Below are 21,532 nucleotides of genomic sequence, written 5' to 3'. Positions count from 1 at the left end.
TGCAGGTATAAAGTGCCCAGCTTTCCATATAATTTTGAAACATTCAGATATATTATGATTAGTTGGTGATGAACTTTAAAATATATTGCAAAAACACATTAAATTGATTCTGGCTTAACGCTGATGACTTTTTGCTTCAGTTAAAAGAATTTTAACTGTTAAAAAAATTAGGAGAAGAAGTAACTTACTGTATCCTCAGGCTGAAGGATTGAATCTAGGAAGCAATGCTAGGAAGCACTGCATCTGAGAAGTAACATATTCATAAAGTGAAAGGAAGTTCATCCTCTAATCTTTTTTTATTAATAAACATTCAAAACATGGCATTTTTCAAAAATTTTCAACAAAATCTGAATCTTCCTTCTGTGTCTTCTCTGGTTAACACACTAAGTAGTGCTGTAGATGATCTAACAAGTGCTGTTGGAGATGTCAGCTATACAGTGGCTGACTCGGTGGCAGAGCAGGTAACCAGCATGATTAACAGCCTTCGGACAGATGAAATAGCTTCAGCACAAGATGATAAATCTATAGTAGGTTTAGAGGAAAATAGAACAATATTAAACAATGAGAAAGACAAATATATAGGAGAAAAAGGATGTAATTCAGAAGAGAAACATAAAAAGATTGATTACTTAAGTACAACTGATGGAAGGAAACCCCATCATAACATAAAGAAAATGCAGCTAAATGCTGTCAAACCGAATGACCTTAATAAAACCCAAGTATGCAAGGAAGTGAATAATTCAATGAAATATGAAAAATGCAAGACACATACAGGAAATGAATACTTGGAAAATGCACCATCTACTCATTCAAAAGAAAAGCATAAAGAGTCAGGATGTTTTTCAAAAGAAGTGAGTAGTAAGAAGACACCAGAAAAAGGTGAGGTGTCTTATATCATACTTTATCCATTTGCCCTCTCCTGGATCTTTTACTACATACTTCTTTTCCCAGCTGTTTTATGGATTTCATATATAACAATCTATAAAACAATCTCTTTGAGTGCAATCTCTTTATGATATATACGATTTTCACTGCAATTTCCTTTGTCTAATTTTATTTATACTGTACTCCTTTGAAAACTGATTAAATATTTTTCTGTCCTGATTGAGGCTGCTCATTTCTGAATAGCTATTAAAGAATTACCTGTTCCATTTTTTGCTAGTTTTTTTTCTGAGTTTTGCTAGATCTTTGTGTGGATTATATTAAACTCCAGTATTTTTAAGACACGAAATAATGCATTGGAATAAAAAATGCCCTTCTGTTATTGAAAGAAGTCTTCCACTTGCAGAAGGCCTGTTTAACACTTCATGGGTAGAGTACTGTAAAAAAAATGTGTAACTAAATCAAACAATGTTGTTCTGATTATGCAACCTTTAATAGCACAAGAACTGATATAGAACTACCTATTATATCACTGAATGAGTTCTTCAGCATTTGCATAGCTGGGCTAGTGGCTTTCCCCTTTCTGTTTATGGTTCTTTAGATCTAATCCTGTAGTTTGGATCCAGAGCACTTTTTGGACACAGTTGTTCATGATGGCAGGGGTAACAATAAAAGAGGGAAAAGAACATACAAAACATGGATGGAAGCAGGCACAGGGAAGCAAGGAAAGAAGTCTGAAAAGAAAACCAGTGCTGTAATACCTATCCTGGCTGCTGGCTGACATAGTGGTTGTTGGGTCTGTGAAGAGTGGGGATGCTTGATGCAGCATCAACAGTAACTTTTGGATGTTAGGAGGAAGGAGAGTATGCACAGTGGGGCTCTATGACCAAACAGGATGATTATTCTGCTGCTGGGGAGGGAAAGAATTTTTTCAACTTACCTGGTGGTCGCTATGGCTCTCTGGAGGGTCTGGGAAGCCTGCAACCCCCTCTGCAGCCCTCCCAGCAACCCATAGCGCAGTAAAAAGAAAAAGAAAAAACCACTTCCAGTTTTCATGATGTAAGCCGGGAGGACTACAGAGGGGGTCACAGGCTCCCCAGACCCTCCAGAGAGCCATAGTGACCTCCAGGTAAGTTGGAAAAACTCTCTTCCTTCTCTAGCAGCAGCACAATCATCCCAATAGTGTTGCTGCAGTCATTGTTGCTCTGCTTCTTAAGGGGGCAGCTGCAGAGCTTCCCTGGCTAGGACACTGCAATACCCCAGTTTTGTAACTTCTTCCTGATCTCCAGCAGCCTCCTAGCCTGCTCTGGTTACAGCTTAGGCCACGTGGACTGGCTGCTCCAGCACAGGTTAGGTTTGGGCTGCCGCCTATCAGACTTTAGCACATCAGCATATCAGACAAAATCTCTTCCTTTTTCAGTGTTAAGTTGAACTATAGTTGTTCAGGTCCTCTTTTTTGTTTTACACAGTTTCCTAACTACCTCTCTCTAGAAGTCTCTCTTAAAACCTGATGGTTTCTCACTAAAAGTTTTGCATTTGCTCTAGGAAAACAGAAAAATGAAATGTGTGTATTGATGATGATGCACTTATTTTGACGTTTGAGCTAGTGAAGTGAGATATATTATCTACTGTTTGGAAAATGTATTGACATTTGAAATGCTTAATCATTATAATTTTAGCACTATTCCCTTTAGTATAATCTGTTGTCATTTTTATCTTATTTCAAAATAGACAATTCATATATAAATAAGGACCAGCATGGTTCATCATCTGAAAGTGAAGATGAGGCACTAGGAAAATACCATGAAGCCTTAACCAGAACACAGAATTCAAGGCCACCTGCAGGCGATAGTAGACAACAGAAAAACTATGTTTGGGAAACCAGACAAAAATATAGCCCTCTGTCTGCTGAGTATGATGGATACAGTAGCGATGCCTCAATAGATGAAGGTATGACATGACTGAAAGCAGGTTTTATTTCATCTTTTTCACTTTTTATCAAAAAGAGCTGTAGATAAAAATGCTACAGTAGCTAGACAAAAACTCTTGCACTAGTGCTAGTAAAATTAAAAAACCATGAACTTGCTTGATGTAATTACACATTTGAAAAATACTGGCCTGTTCCTTTATTTTTGCTTTCTGAGTGCATAATATGGTGCAGTAATATTTCCAAGCATTTCTTTCATATTCCAAAATATTATAAATTTTGTAAACAAAAATCTGAGATTTTCATAATTTTGTTTGAAATTCTAGATCTGTAAAAATTCTCTGACAATAAATGGGCTGATACATGAGACAGGACATATACAGCATATGATGTTTGGCTCTGGAAGCACATGTTCCAGTTGTTCGGGACTCTGTTGTCAGGGACTGACTATTCTAAGTTGCTACTATTCTAGTATTCTAGTATTGGATAATATATTCCCTGAGGTTTATGTATGTTGGCTGGATTATAGAAAATTCACAGTAAAGAAATCTGTTGATGGTTGATGGTATGGTTGAACTGTGGAACTAGAAGGGAATCTAACATTTTACATGTTCTTTTTCCTTGTGTGTTTGTTAAGAGCAATATGTAAGAGCAGAAAGGAGCAATTACTTGTAACTTAGTTGGACAAATTAGAGAGAGGCACATAATATTGGACAAATGCCCTGTTGGCACCCTATCATACTGTAAAAGCCAGAAAAGACTTGTACCTTCAAGAGTGACTACAGCATTACCTGTGGCATGCGTCCTTGGACTATTTCTTCCTCTCCTGAATCACTTTTATGAAGGAAGTAGAGCACTTAATTTTTTTCTGTTGTGTCAAAAGCATGGGGTAGAGAATCATCAGATGTAAAGCTGATAAACAAACCCAAAGTTTTGGATCAGTTAATAGGGGTAAGTGTGTGTCAAATCATTCTTGAGTATATTTTCTGATCCATTTAGACTTCTCAACTTCTCAGCCACAACTGTTTCTGCTTCATATGCTCATTGTGTCCACTGCTGATTGATAATGTTTTACATTGTGTTTTGCAAATGTATAGTTTTCTAACAAAAAGCCTGATCAACTCACAAGTAGAGTATATTATTTTTGGACATTTATTACATCTTTTCCCTACAGACACCTTTGAGATAGTTTTCTGTAAGCTTTTTGTAAATCGCTATTTTGTGAGACTGTAAGGCAGACACCACTTATTTTCCTGCACTGAAAGGGAAAGAGGTATGATTTATTGCATAAAGAAGAAAAGGAGAAAGGAACTGGAGGGGGTTGTAATATCAAGAAAAGTGGGTGTCTGTTATTTTGAAGCACAAAGGAGAATAGTTAAATGCTATACGGGGGGTGAATGAAGTGAAATAAATTTGAACAAAACCGAGGTTCTCCTGACCAGAAGTTGTGCTGATTTGGCAATCATACTCCACCCTATTATTCATGGGGTTGCAGTGCCCTTGAAGAAGCAGGTTTGTAGTTTAGGGGTAGTCTTGGACCCTGCCTTTCTCCTGGATGTCCAGGTAATGTCTGGAGCCCAGTGTATCTTTGTTCAGCTTTGGCTGGTATAGAAATGGCTCTTATTTCTGTCAGACCTGGCTACGAAGACCTATGTCTTAGTAACCTCATAATTGGATTACTTTACATACTTTACATGGGGTTGCCCTTGAAGATCCTTTGGAAACTTCAACTGGTACAAAGTGCAGCTACCCAAACCTTGCCTGGGGTGATTCTTTATGATCTGTGCTAGATTATGCTTTACCTCTGTGCTAGTCACTAGTTTGTTTCTGGGTGCAATCCAAGATGTTGTTTATGCTTCAAGGCTCTTTATGGCTTAGAACAGGTGTATAAAACTCATTTCATATAGTAGGACAAATAGCATTTCTGGGCAAGGGGAAGGATGGAAAGGGGGAAGCGACCAGCTCAGAAGGGGAATGGTATTGATGGAAGCTCTTCGCTGAATTGTATCGCTTGGTTCAGAAGCTCGATACAGGGCTTCTCGAATCTGCACCAGTGAAATAGCTTGCGCAGACTCAAGAAGCCCCATTGTGCAAGCTGGAGCTTTATTTGGGGTAAGAGAACAAATGTCTCCTTCTTCTGAGGAGACTGCCAGCTTGCTGTGATCCCGCACAGGATCCAACAGTAGCCATTTAGAGCCGCTGTTCCTATGCTGGATAGGATTGGGCTGTTGTAGGGACACATGGAAGGACCTTTTTGGTGTTGACCCTCACCCTCTGAAACTCTGAATCACTTAGTGTGCACCTGACCCTCCCCCCTACTAGTTTTTTGCTAGAGTCTAAAGACCCAACTGTTTCAGAAGGCTCTTGGTTTATTTGCTGCTTCCTCTGTTCTGTTTCTGTGAGCTTTGGTTTCAGCATTTTGCTGCTGCTGCTTATTTTTTGTTTCTTTATTATGTGATTTGATTGTTGGTTTTAATTTTGTTCTAAATTTTTGAAGATAAATTAATAGTATATGTCACAGTGCAATCCAATGAATGTCTGCTCAGAAGTAAGTCCCTAGTGTTCAGTGAGATTTACTCCCAGGTAAATATGTTGCCATTCTCGGCTTAGAGCCCAATCCTGAGCTCTGTGCGCTGGCTTACCGCTGGCACACACTATCGCAAACATGCTGTAAGGCATGTTTGCGGGGCTTAGCGCTAGCCCAGCACCAGAGCTAGCCCAGCTCGAGCTTTGCTGGGCCAGCGCTGGTGGAAAGCCAGTGGTCTGCTGCTTGGCAGTCACCCGAACTACCTGGTGTTGGAGAGGTAAGTGGGAGTGTGGGAGGAGGCATTCTAGGGTGGGTAGAGGAAGAGAGGAGGAAGGGGGATGGAACTGATAGAGCTAGGCTCCACCTAATCCAGAACTCCACGCTGAGCCTCTCAGCTCAACATGGAACTCCGTGACTCTGCACCTGCTCTACAGCAGGCGCAGAATCGAATAACCCCATTGCAGGGCTACTTTCCTTCTACAGACAAAAGTCCCCTCCTGAGGAGGCAGCAGCAGCAGCTGTCCAGGATGCGTTGGATGCTTCATCTGCCATTTTGGTGCCTCAGGATTGGGCTGTCACTTCTGAAAAATATGTATAGGATTGTGCTACTTAATTGTATCTAATGAGATTGGTCAGTAAATGCTAGATAAAGAAAGGCAAGCAAAAAAAATGAAAAAAGAAAAGAGATGGGAGAAAAAATTGGAAGACCACAAGTATAAAATTATATTTAAAGGAAAAATCAAAAGTTTGAAGCAAAATTCTTAATTTGTTGAAGAAGGCAATAATAATAATAATATAATATGTTGCAAAAATCAGTGCTGCTTATCTAGCCCAGGGGTGCCCAAACCCCGGCCCTGGGGCCACTTGCAGCCCTCGAGGACTCCTAATCTGGCCCTCGCGCTGCCCCCAGACTCCAATGATCCTCTGGCCCTCCAGAGACTTGTTGGAGACTGTGCTGGCCTGATGCAACTGCTCTCAGCATGATGGCGAACTGTTCAACATGTCCTATGGGACAAGGGCTCTCTCCACTGCTTGCTGTTTCACATGTGTGATGCAGCAGCAACAGTAAAGGAAAGGCTGGCCATGGTTTGTACAAGGCCTTATATAGTACTTGAGCTATTGCAAAACCTTCATTGGTTCATATAAGTTCCATCTCTAATATATTCATTTATGTAAATTTATTCAAATTTGAAATATAAATTCTTTTTTCCCCCCGGCCCCTGACACAGTGTCAGAGATGATGTGACCCTCCTGCCAAAAAGTTTGGACATCCCTGATCTAGCCTGTCTTAGATGTTGGATTTTTATTAAAATTATGCTTAGGGTTCTCTGTCCTTCCTGCTCTCTGTCCTGTTATCATTGATACAAATTAAAGTTCTAGATACATGTGTGGTCCACTTCCAGTCTTTAATATAATATTGAATCACTTTGCTCAGTGTTATGTAATTGCTTTACTAGTGCAGTTCTCTGTTTCCTGTCGGCAACAAAGTGGTGAACTTTTGGAGTGGGGATTCTTAACTGGGGTATCCATACCCCGTGGGGTTATGGGAACCAAATGATGGAGGTATGGGACTTAGTCTCTGAACAATTAAAAAAATGTTGTTAGATTAGATTATTAACTGTCACCATTATTAGTACAAATTGAAGCCTTCTGTTCCTAGCTATGCATATGTAAAGTAAAACCAAGCTATTGATATTTGAAGTCATACTGGTACCTAATAGTCACATCTGAAGTCATGCTGGTGATGAGGATTATTTCTACAATCTGACCAAGAGGGTATAGGGACACATTGAGCAATCCATTTTGAGTCTGTAATCTTAAAAAGTTTAAGAACCCTTGTGCTAGAGTGTAGGTTGTTCTTGACATGGCAAAAAGGATCTATTTCAGCATATTTAGTTTTCACGGCACTATGTGATTGTCTTGTTGCTTCATTCCCTTTGCAGAGCATCACCTGGCAGAATGTTGTTTTTCCCCCATGTCAATTCTTCATATCTGTAGGGTCCCCTTTTTAGAAATTCACATCTAACAGATTGAACATGTACTTCAATAGAAGGAATAGACTTTTGTTTTGTGCAAGAATGATTGATTTTTTTTTTTATTTTGTTGATGGAGAGGCTGCTATGAGTTCCCTGGGTCCCTTGCGTGCCATTCTCACCCACAGTTCTTAGGAGCTACAGCAAACTGTTATGTTTGACTTGCATAGAATGCTTTCGTAGTACAGGTCTTTGCTTGTATGACTCCAAAGTTTATAGGTGGGGGATACAGTTGGGCTGCCATTAGTATAACCCCAGGAGATGTTCATTGAAACTGAGTTCTTGGCAGTGTGGATGTTATACAGTCATTTCTCTGTTTATTTTAAATGACTGACATAGAATAGAGGGCTCTGTGGTTTAATTTTAGTTTCTGGCTTTTGTCTTATATATCAGGTTGCTTTAGGCATGTGAAGCGCATTATTTATGAAACTGATTTTGAGTCTGTTTGAAACATTCTAACACCTTCTTTAAGCTGGCTTTTTTGTCTGGAATTTGTTTAGTAAAATTATGCTGGGAAATTCTAAAACCTTTGAAAAGTTTGTTGTGCTTTCTCTTGATATATTTAATAATAATCATTTTAGATTATTTTGCATTAAATGTGTTTTGCAAATTTCTCTGAACCATGGACATGTAAACATACAGATCAAGTCAATAACCTTTGAATGTTAAAAAGGTTGAAGATAGATATGGCACATAACATATACTCATATCAAACAGAATCTCATGGTGGTGTAAATGATGTCATTTCATTCTTGAATCAATGGTGTAGCTAAGGGGGTGCATGGGGTAGCAATTGCACCTGGCAACAAGCTTTAGGAGGGCAACTATCTGAGCTTGACACTAGTGGCCAAAATTGTGAAAAGCTTGGTATGTACGAATAATACCATCATGTTATATACCATTGGAAATGTAATTTAATGCAGAATGCAATGAAACAAACCACATTGGAATAGCTTCATTCTGGCAGAAGGTATGGTCAATTAACTAGAAAATGAAAACACAAGTGCCTCATGGAACAAAAAGTGGATTTTTTAAAACTCAGAACTGACCTGTGAGACTTGTTATTCTGAGAGCCCATTAGATGTTGTTATGCTACAGCATGGAACCATTAAGGTGTTAATATGAGTCAACTCTTATGAATTTGGAGGTGGGTTTTCCCCCAATTCTCACTTTAAAAAAATTAAGCCCGGGCATGACATCACGTCTGGTTGTGACATCACTTCTGGGGCATCGCATCATTTTGAGCTTGGCTACATGACCATTAGCTACGCCACTGTTTGAATAAGTTAATTTTAGTAGGTTGAAGTGGAGAATATGATCTGAAATCATAATTAAAGCTGCAATCCTATATGTATACTTTTCTGAGAGCAAACTCCATTGATCACAGTGGGATTTATTTCTGAGTAAACATTTTAAGGACTAGTTTAAAGGTTATTGTGGGATTGTGCTGTAAGATTTATGGCATAGAATGTAAAACTAAATACCTGGTTAAAAATGAATTATTAATACACTTTTGGAAAATGCTGTTTTACATAACTTTACTCAGTCTGCAATACTAGGCCTCATGCTTAGATTTTTGTCAAAATATTTGCTGGAAGGACTGGTATGGCAATGGTATGTGTGGGCATTTTAGGTAAAAAGAAGAAGAATGTAACAGAAGGAAGGCAGGAGTTTCACTATAACAGGCATGGAAACTTCACCTGCTTAACTGTGCACCCTAAATAGAGGGAGGCACAAAGTGAGGAAGAACATGCAATTATATTTTGTTTACACATTCTTAGGCTTGGTTACAACAGGGTATGAGGACTAGGTAGTTGGGCCAAAGGTGTCACAGAGTTGGTGATGATTTTTTTTTTTAAGGACGAGTTTAAAGGAAATAAGAGAGCAGCACTGTAAGCAATTCTGGGAGGCAGTGGTAGACATAAGAGCAGCAAGGGAGAAAGGACAGAATCATTCAAAGATGCAGAATACCTTAGGTTGGCTAAGGGTTCTGAAGCTGGAGAAACTAAGGACCCAATCCTATCCTCTACCCCTATACTGATGCAGCTGCACCAAAAGGCATGCTTCATCCAGTGTATGGGGGAGGCAACCTAGCGCAAATGGGAGAATGTATAGAACATTTATACTTATCTCCCGGTAAGTCCTGGGGCTGCATGTGGGTTTCTTTGGACATATGCCACCTCATTTGGTAGCATATGTCTGAGAAGAGAAAAGAGGGGAACTTCAGAAAGGAGGGGATAGGATCCAACGTGAGCTGTTGCCACTGGATCCACCACTTCCTGCCCCTCGCCATATTCCCCATGTATACAGAAATCCATGGATAATTAAATTGGGGGGGGGGGCGTTAAAAGATTTTTGGACACTATTGGAAGTGCTTCAGAAGACCTCTTGGAGATTTCTGAGAGGCACTTCCAGTTAGATGAAAAATCTAACTCCTCACGTCCAGGAGGTCAGATGAGGTCCTCCAGCTTGGGTCTGGCACCTGTGCAGAGTCAGATCTGCAGGTGTTGAACATGCAAATAAGGAATGCCCACTGTATAGGATTGGTGCCTAAACATTACAGCCCTAATACTTACTTTTAAAGTATTTTGAAATGAAAGTATTATAATGAAGTATTATTATAATGTATCAAAAACGAATTTGCTTTGAATGCAGGAAAACGTAAGGAACAACCTCCATGGTTGCGTGTGGTTCGTGAAGGAAAGAATTCTCCACATCCTAGGACTTTAGTGACTGAGAAAGCAGGAACCAGCATGCCATAAAGGAGGCTAACAAGGACTACTAGCATGTTTATTCAGAGCAGTATTGTGCTGAACCATTGGAGTTTCTAGCTCTAAATTGAAAAACATCAAGGAATGTTTTAGTCTTCCAACATAAATTTTGTGGAAATATACATTTGGGAATTAGAAAACTATTACTACAACCTTACAACTTAGGTTTTAAGTAGAAAATTTGTCACAATAAATGCAAACATATAACTGAGAACTTCTCTTGTCTGCAGAAATTGTGTACGTAACAAAGTTGTTGGATGATAGCTAAATAAATGAAGTTTAGGTTTTCCCAAATATTTGTCAATTTTTAGTTCTCAGTAGCCTTTCAGTGTCATGTTTATCTTGTGGTATTAGTAATAATGATGAGAAAAGCATGATGCTTCTTTATAATTGCGTCTTTTCTACTGCATCATTATACCATGCCTGCACCATTATTGTGAAAAGTGGTATAGGCTGTGAAACACAATGCATCCCCAAAGTAAGGGTAATGGGTTTCTGCTGCAAAATGAATGCCTATCTTCTGTAAACTGAATACCCTAACCATATTCTACTGCAGCAAGCATACTAGGATTATCAATAAACCCCAGGGATTTATACAGGGACTGAATTTCACATGGGGGGGCACCTTGTTTTTTGATAAAAGTACATGATTTGCAAAGATGATTTTGACCATTCAGATTCAGTGTTGTGACGCTGTCTGATAAAATGCCCTGAAAACACAAGTGCAGAATAGCCTCTAGACTTCCTTGAGTCTGTAATCAACCTGCATCAGTTCAGGAAATTGAAAATAAATGTGCATGGTGCTACCTACTAAATCTGAATTCTCTCAATTGTAGAGAATCAGCTTTTGTGGAGCACCTTCCATCTGTAATTGATTATATAAGTGCTTGCCATATACTGCTTTAACACTTTGCACATAAAAATGTGCTTTATGTAACAACACACACACATGCATACATGTTCTATCAATAATTATTTTTATAGAACAACATCCTGATATACTCGTACCATCAGGAACTCCCTGTCTGAATGGAACTTTCCTCTGAACCAAAGGAGTGTTTTGCTTGCCCAGGGGGGCCCACTCAGAAGAGACCATTGCACAAGCATAACACTCAGCCAGTTTACAAAAGTAGCTCCTAATTGCTGAAATGCTAGTTAGGATGCTACGCAGAGTGTAATTTCTGAAAGCTTTTGTTGACTTTTGGCTGTGATTATAATTTGTTCTAAGCCACAGTAAGAATGTCTCAGAGGAAATGGAATTCTGAATTAAGTCAAAGTGGTTGGGTCATTGAACTCTTGGAATATGAGAATAGAAAAATCACAGATACTATTAGTACATCATTAAACAGATTTTTAAAAATATTAATAGCTGGGCAACCCCATCAAAACATTTGAATGCCTTTACATCAGACTGGAGTACAGGAATAACCACACTAGGGAAGAAAACTAATCTTGTCAATACACTGCAGTGCTATTATTGTGTTGTTCCTTGACAGGCACATCTGCTGAAGGTTTTAGGGCTGGGTACTCATTTCATTAGGTTAAGATATTGAAAAAATACGCGTATGTCTTCAAAATGTGGAAAAAATAAGAGAGATTCTGACCTATTTTCTGGTTATTTTCTTCACCTCTAGGTGGCCATATTAATCCTTTTTTTACCTAGTTAGTAAAAATGATACTGTATCAGTATAGGAAGAGCAAGCTACTATTAAACATTTATTGATATTTTTGTGTAACCGTTTCTGTAAATTTTTCTTTTCGTTTCCCATGTTTGGATTCATATTTAATTTTACTTCACTCTGTGAATAGTGAAGTATATTAACTGCAATCCTAATGCATTGTTGAGCCAGCGCATCTGAGCCTGCGCTGGCTCAGTGTCGCAAATGTGCTGTAAGGCATGCTTGTGCCTACTTAAGAGCCAGCAGGGCGAGCACAAAGGCCCTTACTGGCTTAGCCCCATCAAATCCAATCTTTGTACTGACCAGCACAGGTAAGTTCATGTTGGGCAGTGCAGAGGCTGGGAGAGGGTGGTAGCAGGGCAGTTTGGAGATGGGTTTTTTTGGGGGGGGCAGGGGAGGATCAAATCCAGGAGGTTGGCCAGATAGGCAGAGGCCACTTCTGCCATATCCTAACTGCTGCTTCTGGGCTGGGCAAACCCACACAGGCTTTCCAACTTTCCAAGGAGCCCCATAAGGTGGCTAAGGGTTTACTTGGGGGTAAGGGGGGAAAATCCCCTTACCCCCAGCTGCCTGCTAAGCTGCTGAGCCAGCACAGTTTAGGAGTGGGCTATAAATTCAAAATATTTCTCTAATATGGGAATGACAAATCAAACCCCTGGTTTCTGGACTGGACATTACTTTCCTCAAGCATCTATTAGCATACCAAGATACTACACTTCTATGTACCCTCACTGTAGGGCCACCACTTAACTCCCTGCAGTTTTTCTTCTCAGTTCTTTTCTCCTTGTTAGTCTTGCTTTCAGTCTCAAAGATCAGAAAAGAGACATTAGGCTGCAGGAAGAAGGGCTGTGGATAGGGACAGATTAAGCATTGTCGCTTGCATCCCCTTTTTTTCCTAACAAATGGATCTCTGTCATCATGTATAGTTTGAACATCTGCTGCTAGGAATCCCCCAGTTAAAGAAAATGCCAAATTTTCTCTTGGCATGGGTTCAAATTTGACCCTACAGTTAAGGGAAGAAAATGACTTTTTTTAAAAAAATGCATAAGTGTGACTGTCTAACTTCAATCTTCTTTAGTAAAGTTTTTCCAGATATAATCCAGTTTGACTGGAGATTGCTGCTGGTATAGCCAGGTATTCCACAACCTGAATTGTAACTTTATGTCAGATTGCTCTACTGTTGTGCTATTCAAGTGAATGAATCTAAGAGTGTTCTGCTCGATTTGGTTTGCATTTGAATCCCTAAGTGAAGTCAGTTTAACAGGCTGCATTACAAATTAGTACGTTGCTTGTACAAGTGGGGCCTCCATTTCTTCGGATTATTCATCCATGGATCTGGCTCAAAGCCAGACCTGACCCCACCTAAGCCCTCCAGAGGTGACTGGAGCTGCACTCTAGTCACCTCCAGAGGGCTTTCTGAAGCCTGTAGAGATAGCACATGTCCGATCACTGCTCTGCAGGCTTCAGAATAGCCTTTTTGGCAAAAAAAACCACCAAAAAACTACTTCCAGTTTCCTGAGGCATTCTGAAGCCTGAGGAAGCCCTTCAGGGCTCTCTGTTCTTGGACCCCTCTTCAGATGCCAAATTTCACGGGTAATTCGGCATCTGTGGGGGGAGGGGTCCAAGAATGGATCCCCCATGGATACCAAGGCCCCACCTGTATTGCCTTTTTAAAAGCAGCATTTGAAAAATAACATATAGATACAAATATAATTAAAGAACTTCTTTTCAGAGATTACTTTGTCAGATTTTGCTATAACATAGACTTTAAGACCAGCAAGCTTGATTAGAGATTTAATTTTTTTAATAGAAATGAAAATGAAAAGGGAGGATGAAAAATATCAAGCATCCTAAAGCAGCATTCATTAAAGTTTAGGTTTAAAAGTAAGAGAAAGCTGGCTTACAAAAAAGGAACCAACACTATCATATCTGATAAGCCAAAGCCTTTCCAGCTGCTTCTCTCCACACCCCCAACTGTCCAGCAGCAGAATCTTCCAGCTACAAGCTGCCAAGTTAAAAGCAACAGCAGACTGTAGGCTCCAGGAGGAGGCTTGTGTTTGTAATGTGTTTATAGTTAGCAAACATTAAAATTTTTCCTACCACATTTTGAAGGCAGATCTACATTCCATCCAAGTCACTGGCCAAACTTACATTGATTGTAATTGATCTGAATGTTCTGAAGATAGGCTTACATGTTGGATTATGCTCCATCCAAGCTGTTCATCATATGCTGTCGTGGGGAGCGGAATCCTGTGGGAAGGATCATAATGTTTAAAACCTTTTTTCTCGTGTCCTCTTTTTACTATTAAGTGAGCTTGTGGGAACGTGCAACACAATGTTGTAATGTATCCCAGTCCTGAACAGGAGTGTTCCTGGCTTGGGTTCCAGCCACCTTGGAACTGCAGCATTGTAGCACTTTGGAGATCACTTTCAGTGGGGGAGGGGAAAGGACACCCTCCCAGCCTTTTTAAAGCCTGTCCCACTGCCATACAGCACTAAAGGATTACAGTGCCGTCCTAGTCATGTCTGGTATCCTCACAGCCCGATCCAAAATAAGTGCCCCCCTCCGATGCAGCCATGCCAATGAGGTGCCATCCTATGGTGGGGGAGCATTGGAGAGGCTTTTATTTACTTGCCCTGGGAAAAGCTTCCACTGCCGCATATAACTCTCCTTAGTTCTGCACCAGTGATTTTGCTGGTGCAGGATCGAGATGTGTAATAAGAACATAAGAACAGCCCCACTGGATCAGGCCATAGGCCCATCTAGTCCAGCTTCCTGTATCTCACAGCGGCCCACCAAATGCCCCAGGGAGCACACCAGATAACAAGAGACCTCATCCTGGTGCCCTCCCCTGCATCTGGCATTCTGATATAACCCATTTCTAAAATCAGGAGGTTGCGCATACACATCATGGTTTGTACCCCGTAATGGATTTTTCCTCCAGAAACTTGTCCAATCCCCTTTTAAAGGCGTCTAGGCTAGACACCAGCACCACATCCTGTGGCAAGGAGTTGTATAGACCGACCACACACTGAGTAAAGAAATATTTTCTTTTGTCTGTCCTAACCTGCCCAACACTCAATTTTAGTGGATGTCCCCTGGTTCTGGTATTATGTGAGAGTGTAAAGAGGATCTCCCTATCCACTCTGTCCATCCCCTGCATAATTTTGCGTAATGGCAACAGACAGGGAGAGGGGTAGGATTCCATTGTTCACTCATGCTGCTGAAACTGCCCCCTCCATTCTACCTCTGTCCCCACTTCCCTCCAACCCAGAAACTCCCCCATTTTACATCTTCCGTTCCTTCCACCGCTTTGCTTTGCACCAATGGTTGGTGGCCTGGCCACTGGCCTGCATGCATGGCCACTAGTGATTGGCACCCTGCCCAGTGGCAGCAGAACACACAACAACATCACATGACTTCCAGCAGAATCCAGGTACTTCTGCAGGGATCCTGTCAGCTTTGCCAGTGGAATGTGCATTTTGCCAGTGGAGAATTTAGTTTGGATTGGGCTGCTAGTCACAAGGATCACAGCCTCAGTTTTGGGGTTGGCTGCCACCCCTAAATTTGAATGCAGTACTTTTGTTCTTTTTTTTTTTTTAAATGAATATTCTACAGTAGGGCTTCCCAAACTCCTACAAGGGAGTTGGGAGCATCATGTGTGTGTGGGAGGGGCTAAGGCAGCAATGTGATCCCCAGGATGGTACTGATGCCAGGGCAGTGGCTTTTTTTTTTTTTTAAACTTACCTGAAGGAGTGCCAAACTCCAGGGGGTATGGAGAACCCTGCAAAGGCATCTGCAGGGCTCCCTATGTTCTCCAGAGGCAGGCACTCCTTTAGGTAAGTTGGAAAAAAACTCTGCCCTGGCAGCAATGCAATCCCAGGGGTCATGCTGTTGCCTTCCCCCCTCCCTGGACAAATGCTTCCCTGATTTGTGGGTCATGACCCACCTGTTTGGGAACTGTAGCTCTACACTTTGTGACCCAGTGGTTCTTCATAATCTATAGGTCCTGGAGGCTCACAGATCATTATTGGGCTGTATGGGGTTTTGATTTCTAATCATTTAATTTACAAACTTATATACTTGTGTATATCCACAAAGTCACCCATATATGCAGAAACCGTAATCTTATTTTTGTGTGAGCCCTATTTAGCTTCTAAACAAATAGGCACTTTACCACTCAAGTTCAGTGTGACGGGAGCTAAACACAGTTATTGCTTCTATTCTGCTCCATGTACAGGGCATCTCAAGAAAATATACACACACTTTATAGTGTCAAATTTATTATGAAATAATTCACATGTGCACTACATATAGCATGCACAGAAGCTGTTGCTTGTCCCCATTAATTAATGAATTAGACCAAGTGCTCAAAATGTTTCCCTGACCACTGACAGGGTTGACTGAGGGATCTGCTGCCACCCACGAATGCCTGTGCTGCGGTGGTTCCACACATCTCCACAATTGCTTTCCTTAGATTTTTGTTGCAGGTTTTCTGCAATGAAACATGTATGAATTCAAGCTCATTACAGTGAGTACATTTTTTTTGAGACACCCTGTATTATTGTCAAATATAAGATGAGGTTGCACGGAAAGAAAGAAGGTACTGGTGTTCATGTAGGTCTTACACATGAGATAGCACGTTTGTGGCTGCATGTCTTTGCTGCAGTGAGGTCCAAACTAGATGTTAAGAGCAACTGCATGTTTGTCAAACGCATGCTTGCCCTTTTTGCCCCCAAAGTGGCATGTTAAAGTGCCTCTAAAGTACTTTTTGTACTAAAAGGTTTATATGGAGCAAAGAAGTGAAACCTATATCTCCCTATCCTTATCCTTGCCTTGCTCAGAGAGTTTTAAGTAGTTATTCCCTACCCTGGTTCTGATACCAAAAGTAAGCCAGTTGAGACAAAAACTGTTTAAAGTAGCCAAGATCAGTAAGGTATGCCAGGGAAGCAGCTGGTGGGTTTCACTCCTTTCCCCTTGTGTTCCTTTTGGAAGGAAAGTAGGCTCTCCCACCCCTGCTTCATAGGCAAAGATGACAAGCACATCTTAACCATCCTGTGACCCAGTCCTATTCTCCCCCACCCTCTTGACGATCAGCCATGGAAAATGGCTACTGCTGCAGTCTGCTGGGGTGGTGGTGGAGGAGAAGAGTTGTGTAGGTCTCCTCTGAGTAAGGGAACAATAGGATTAGGGTGTTAATCAACATGTAGTTTCCCAGATTATTTAGCTGAGTCAGCAGCTCATAGGATTAGTGTACTTGTTACCATACTATTTCCATAGTGTACTTGTTACCATACTTGTTCCAGCTGAAATGTCTGCGTGACTTCCTCTTTGCCGATGATGCAGCTGTCACTACCCACTCTGCCAAAGATCTCCAGCAGCTCATGGATCGTTTTAGCAAGGCCTGCCAAGATTTTGGACTGACAATCAGCCTGAAGAAAACACAGGTCATGGTTCAGGATGTGGACTCACCTCCCTGCATTACAATCTCTGAGCATGAACTGGAGGTTGTCCATGACTTTGTGTACCTTGGCTCAACGATCTCCGACACTCATTCTCTCGATACCGAGCTAAACAAGCGCATCGGTAAAGCAGCTACCATGTTTTCCAGACTCACAAAGAGAGTCTGGTCCAACAAGAAGCTGACGGAACATACCAAGATCCAGGTCTACAGAGCTTGCGTCCTGAGTACACTTCTGTACTGCAGCGAGTCATGGACTCTTCGTTCACAACAGGAGAGGAAACTGAGCGCTTTCCACATGCGCTGCCTCCGACGCATCCTCGGCATCACCTGGCAGGACAAAGTTCCAAACAACACAGTCCTGGAACGTGCTGGAATCCCTAGCATGTATTCACTGCTGAAACAGAGACGCCTGCGTTGGCTTGGTCATGTCGTGAGAATGGATGATGGCCGGATCCCAAAGGATCTCCTCTATGGAGAACTCGTGCAAGGAAAGCGCCCTACAGGTAGACCACAGCTGCGATACAAGGACATCTGCAAGAGGGATCTGAAGGCCTTAGGGATGGACCTCAACAAGTGGGAAACCCTGGCCTCTGAGCGGCCCGCTTGGAGGCAGGCTGTGCAGCATGGCCTTTCCCAGTTTGAAGAGACACTTTGCCAACAGTCTGAGGCTAAGAGGCAAAGAAGGAAGGCCCATAGCCAGGGAGACAGACCAGGGACAGACTGCACTTGCTCCCGGTGTGGAAGGGATTGTCACTCCCGGATTGGCCTTTTCAGCCACACTAGACGCTGTGCCAGAACCACCTTTCAGAGCGCGATACCATAGTCTTTCGAGACTGAAGGTTGCCAATACAATACCATACTATCCTGGTGCTAGGACCAAACCCGAGTTATTTAGTGGCAAAGGTTTTCAAAAAAAGAAAGAAAAAAACTTTGGTATTTTTCTCCAGTCTCTTTTTCATTCTCTCTCTCTTCACTCCAGTCATTCTCCACCCCACATCCTTCCACACTTTCCCCTTTAGTCAGTTTTCCCATCTCTTTCTCTTCCTTCCTTCCTTCCTTCTCCCTTAGTGCCTGTATTGTCTTTGCTTCTGAATCTCCAGCAACTATCTCCTTTGTGCATGTATGGTGATCTGCCAAACATCACATAGTAATTACTGCAGTATTTGAAAATGGTGTCTCTGTAGCACAGATCTGCTATTCACGACTGCCTTTGGGGCAGTCTCCAAGGTAGCACTGAGAGAGACCATGTTCACCTCTGCAAACTAATGTTTCTCCCCCTTTAGAGCATGTCAGTGCACTAACAACAGGAAGGAGAGTGTCTCAACCAATGTCCTTGCTTCGCTTCTCTGCCTCTTGCCCACATATCCCCATACGAACACACAACACACTCAAGCATCAGTGGGTACTGCCTGAATGAATAAGGCAACAGATAGGAAGAAAATGATTGTTCTTCAGGTCAAAGAACTAGGCAGGTGTGTTTTAATACTAACACAGGAAAAGGCTTATTGTGAGTCAGGAATGAGGGATAAACAGTCAAATTCTATAGGTAGAGAGGCAAAGTTCAGAATAATAAAAAAAACAGATTTTAACTAAAACTTTCCCTGACTGAAAGAAGAGCCACTAACAAAATGATTCCACAAGTGTTTTTCAATTTCATGTCATTGGGTGTCATTGGGATAAAGCATATCAATATTCTTCAATTGTCTCCCAGTAAAATATACTTTGGGCCCAAGCCAACACCAAATCAGATGATGGATGCAGACTAGATTCCCCCCGAATAAAAAGTATATTGGAGTCTCATGACTACCTGGTAACACCAGGAACACAATAGCCTTAACCCAAACCTTCCAGGATCCCTGCTGGGTTTAGCTCACACCTCATCATTGGTTGAGTCCTCTCCTTGGACTTGGAAGCAAGAAATCAGAACATCCATTAATTTAAAATTAGGTTAATGTCTAAGAACATTCTCATCTTCTGTCAGGAGATTGTAAATCCATTTCTGTTTCATGGATACCTGTTATACTTTGGGAAAATGTGAATGCAATGATGTCACACCCCATGTTTTTTCACCTGCACATTAATGGGGAAACAGGAGTTAGCAGCTCCAAACCATCTTCTTTTACATGTAGTTTGGGCCCTAGCTAGAAGACAGATCTAAATGAAGTATGGTTTTTCCTCTCTGCAACAGTCATACGTGGCCTCCTTTCTAATGTTTCTTAGCTTGAGAAAAGGGCTAAATGAGACATGATGCGAATATTCCATGATTGGAATTTGGTATATCTTTTTTCTTTTTCCAAAAGCAGCTGCTGGGTCCTCTCGAGTTGGACTAAGGCTGTAGCATGGCAAACATTACTTAGTCTTTAGGCCTACAAAATTACCCGGTGCATTAACTGCATTGTGATGGCATATACGTTATGAGGCTTCAACAGATGTTCAACCCCATGTGAACTCAGACTCAAGAGTGTGGTTTAGTTGGATTTACCTGATACTTTCTGAACCATTTTTCTTTCTCCTTTTTTTGTAGAGGCCTTCTCTACAGCCTCAGTGTATGTTTCCTTTGTGGCGTGGGCAGAAATCTTGTTTTTTCCCTCATTAAAAAGAAATCAAAGAAGCATTTTGCATTTCCCATTTTTATTATAATATATTGTGAACCTGGGGGGGGGGAGGAATACTATATGCTGCCTTGTGTACCTTCTGATGGGGAGAGGAAAGGCAGGGTATCAATATTTTAAATAAATAAATATTTAGTATTTAAAGTTCATTGACTTTGTTTTACAGTTCTCCAGTTTATTTTGTAATAGTTCATCCTTTTACCAGCAGTTTACAAATGCACTATTATATGGATGCTGCACATTAATGGCATTCCTTTGCAAAACGCATCAATTTGTCAGATAAAGAAAGAAATTAGCTACACTTTTTTCATGTTCAAGTCACACCCTATCTAATTTAGAGGCATCTTTGACTTGAAGTTGCAAGCCTTAGGATACTGATTTGAATTATGCATGACTGTCTGGTTTGCAGTTCCATTAGCCTGCTGTTTGGATAATGTAAACATGTTCTGAATTTTAAGTATACTATATGAGTGGCAGGTTAAAAATAGAGCTAATAAGAGTGCATATGTGGAAGATGTGAATTTCATAGAATAGACAGCTGATCACTCCCAACAACTTGAATTAGGATGGAAACACATGACCATTATTAGTTACTGCATGGTGATTACAGCAGCATGGAAAAGTGGTCATCTGTAGCCTCTGGCCACATAGTATAACAGAATACTACCACCTTCCCACAAACAGGAATATAGAAAATAAGGGTGGTAATGCTACCATGAGTAGCGTTGTAAAACTCAGTTCATACTTAGCTTGAAGCTACATGGCTCTGGACCTGGGAAACTCAACAAAAATGAGAGAGTAACATTTGTTGTCATCTTTGAACACTCCCCCCCCCCCCATGACTCCAGTGTATAATCTGAACGTCAGTCTATCCTGGATAATGAAACGTAGCTCTCACAGGCCTTATTTATCTCCAGGCCTCCAATAAGACAGGCCCTTAACTTAAATCTGTCCAATAGCACACTGGTCACTCTAACAGAAGCACAAATACAGGGATTTAGCCTTGCGACCACCCAGATGCCGACTCTTTCAGTCTAGTCAGGCAGTACTGATAGGGACCTGATAACATCAGACACACCATCAAGGCCTGGTCATCCACCAACATGATGTAGATGCTGTGATGGGCCAACAAACCTTGCCTGCCTGCATGGAACAATAAAGGTCAGACTTGGCACAAGACAGTAAATAGGGAGAAATCTGACATAATGACAACATCTAGAATTTAGTGGGAGAATATTGTCTATCAGAACCATTTACCACTAATGTCAGCGCAACAGTGCTTCAAGAAAAATATTCCAAAGGGAGGCTCCAGCATGAAATTGCTACTCTTGAGTTTAAAAGCAAATTTGATTTTTTTTTTCCCATTTGGACTTCATCTGGGTTTCTTGCCCATAACAGGTGTTAAATCTGCACAGCCTAGCGAGAAAAACAGCATTATCACAAGTGAATAGGTTTTTCTGTTCATTTCTTGTATGCGTTTGGGCTCTACATAGAAATGTTACACCTGCTACCCCTTGTATTTCATGGCTTTTGGTTGCCATCATTTACACATCCCCCCCCCCCCCAATAGCCATGTAGGGAGGAATATGTGTTTATCACAAACAAGAATAGTGTTTCATGAATCTGAGAAAGTGGG

General features: G+C 41.2%; 1 protein-coding gene across 1 annotated transcript in view; it reads left to right on the top strand.

The window, feature by feature from the left end:
• The first annotated feature begins 317 nt into the window (after positions 1–317).
• Positions 318–21,532, top strand: part of SYT14 (synaptotagmin 14) — a 66,183-nt gene continuing 44,968 nt past the window's right edge. The window contains exons 1-2 of the mRNA XM_066623468.1: positions 318–879; positions 2,614–2,832. Of these exons, the coding sequence (XP_066479565.1) occupies positions 318–879; positions 2,614–2,832 (781 nt within the window). The remainder of the gene's footprint in view (positions 880–2,613; positions 2,833–21,532) is intronic.

Source organism: Tiliqua scincoides, chromosome 1 (assembly GCF_035046505.1).
Source record: "Tiliqua scincoides isolate rTilSci1 chromosome 1, rTilSci1.hap2, whole genome shotgun sequence".
NCBI classification, from domain to species: Eukaryota; Metazoa; Chordata; class Lepidosauria; order Squamata; family Scincidae; genus Tiliqua; species Tiliqua scincoides.
The sequence above is the reverse complement of the archived record's forward strand: the minus strand, read 5'-3'. Positions and strand labels throughout refer to the sequence as shown.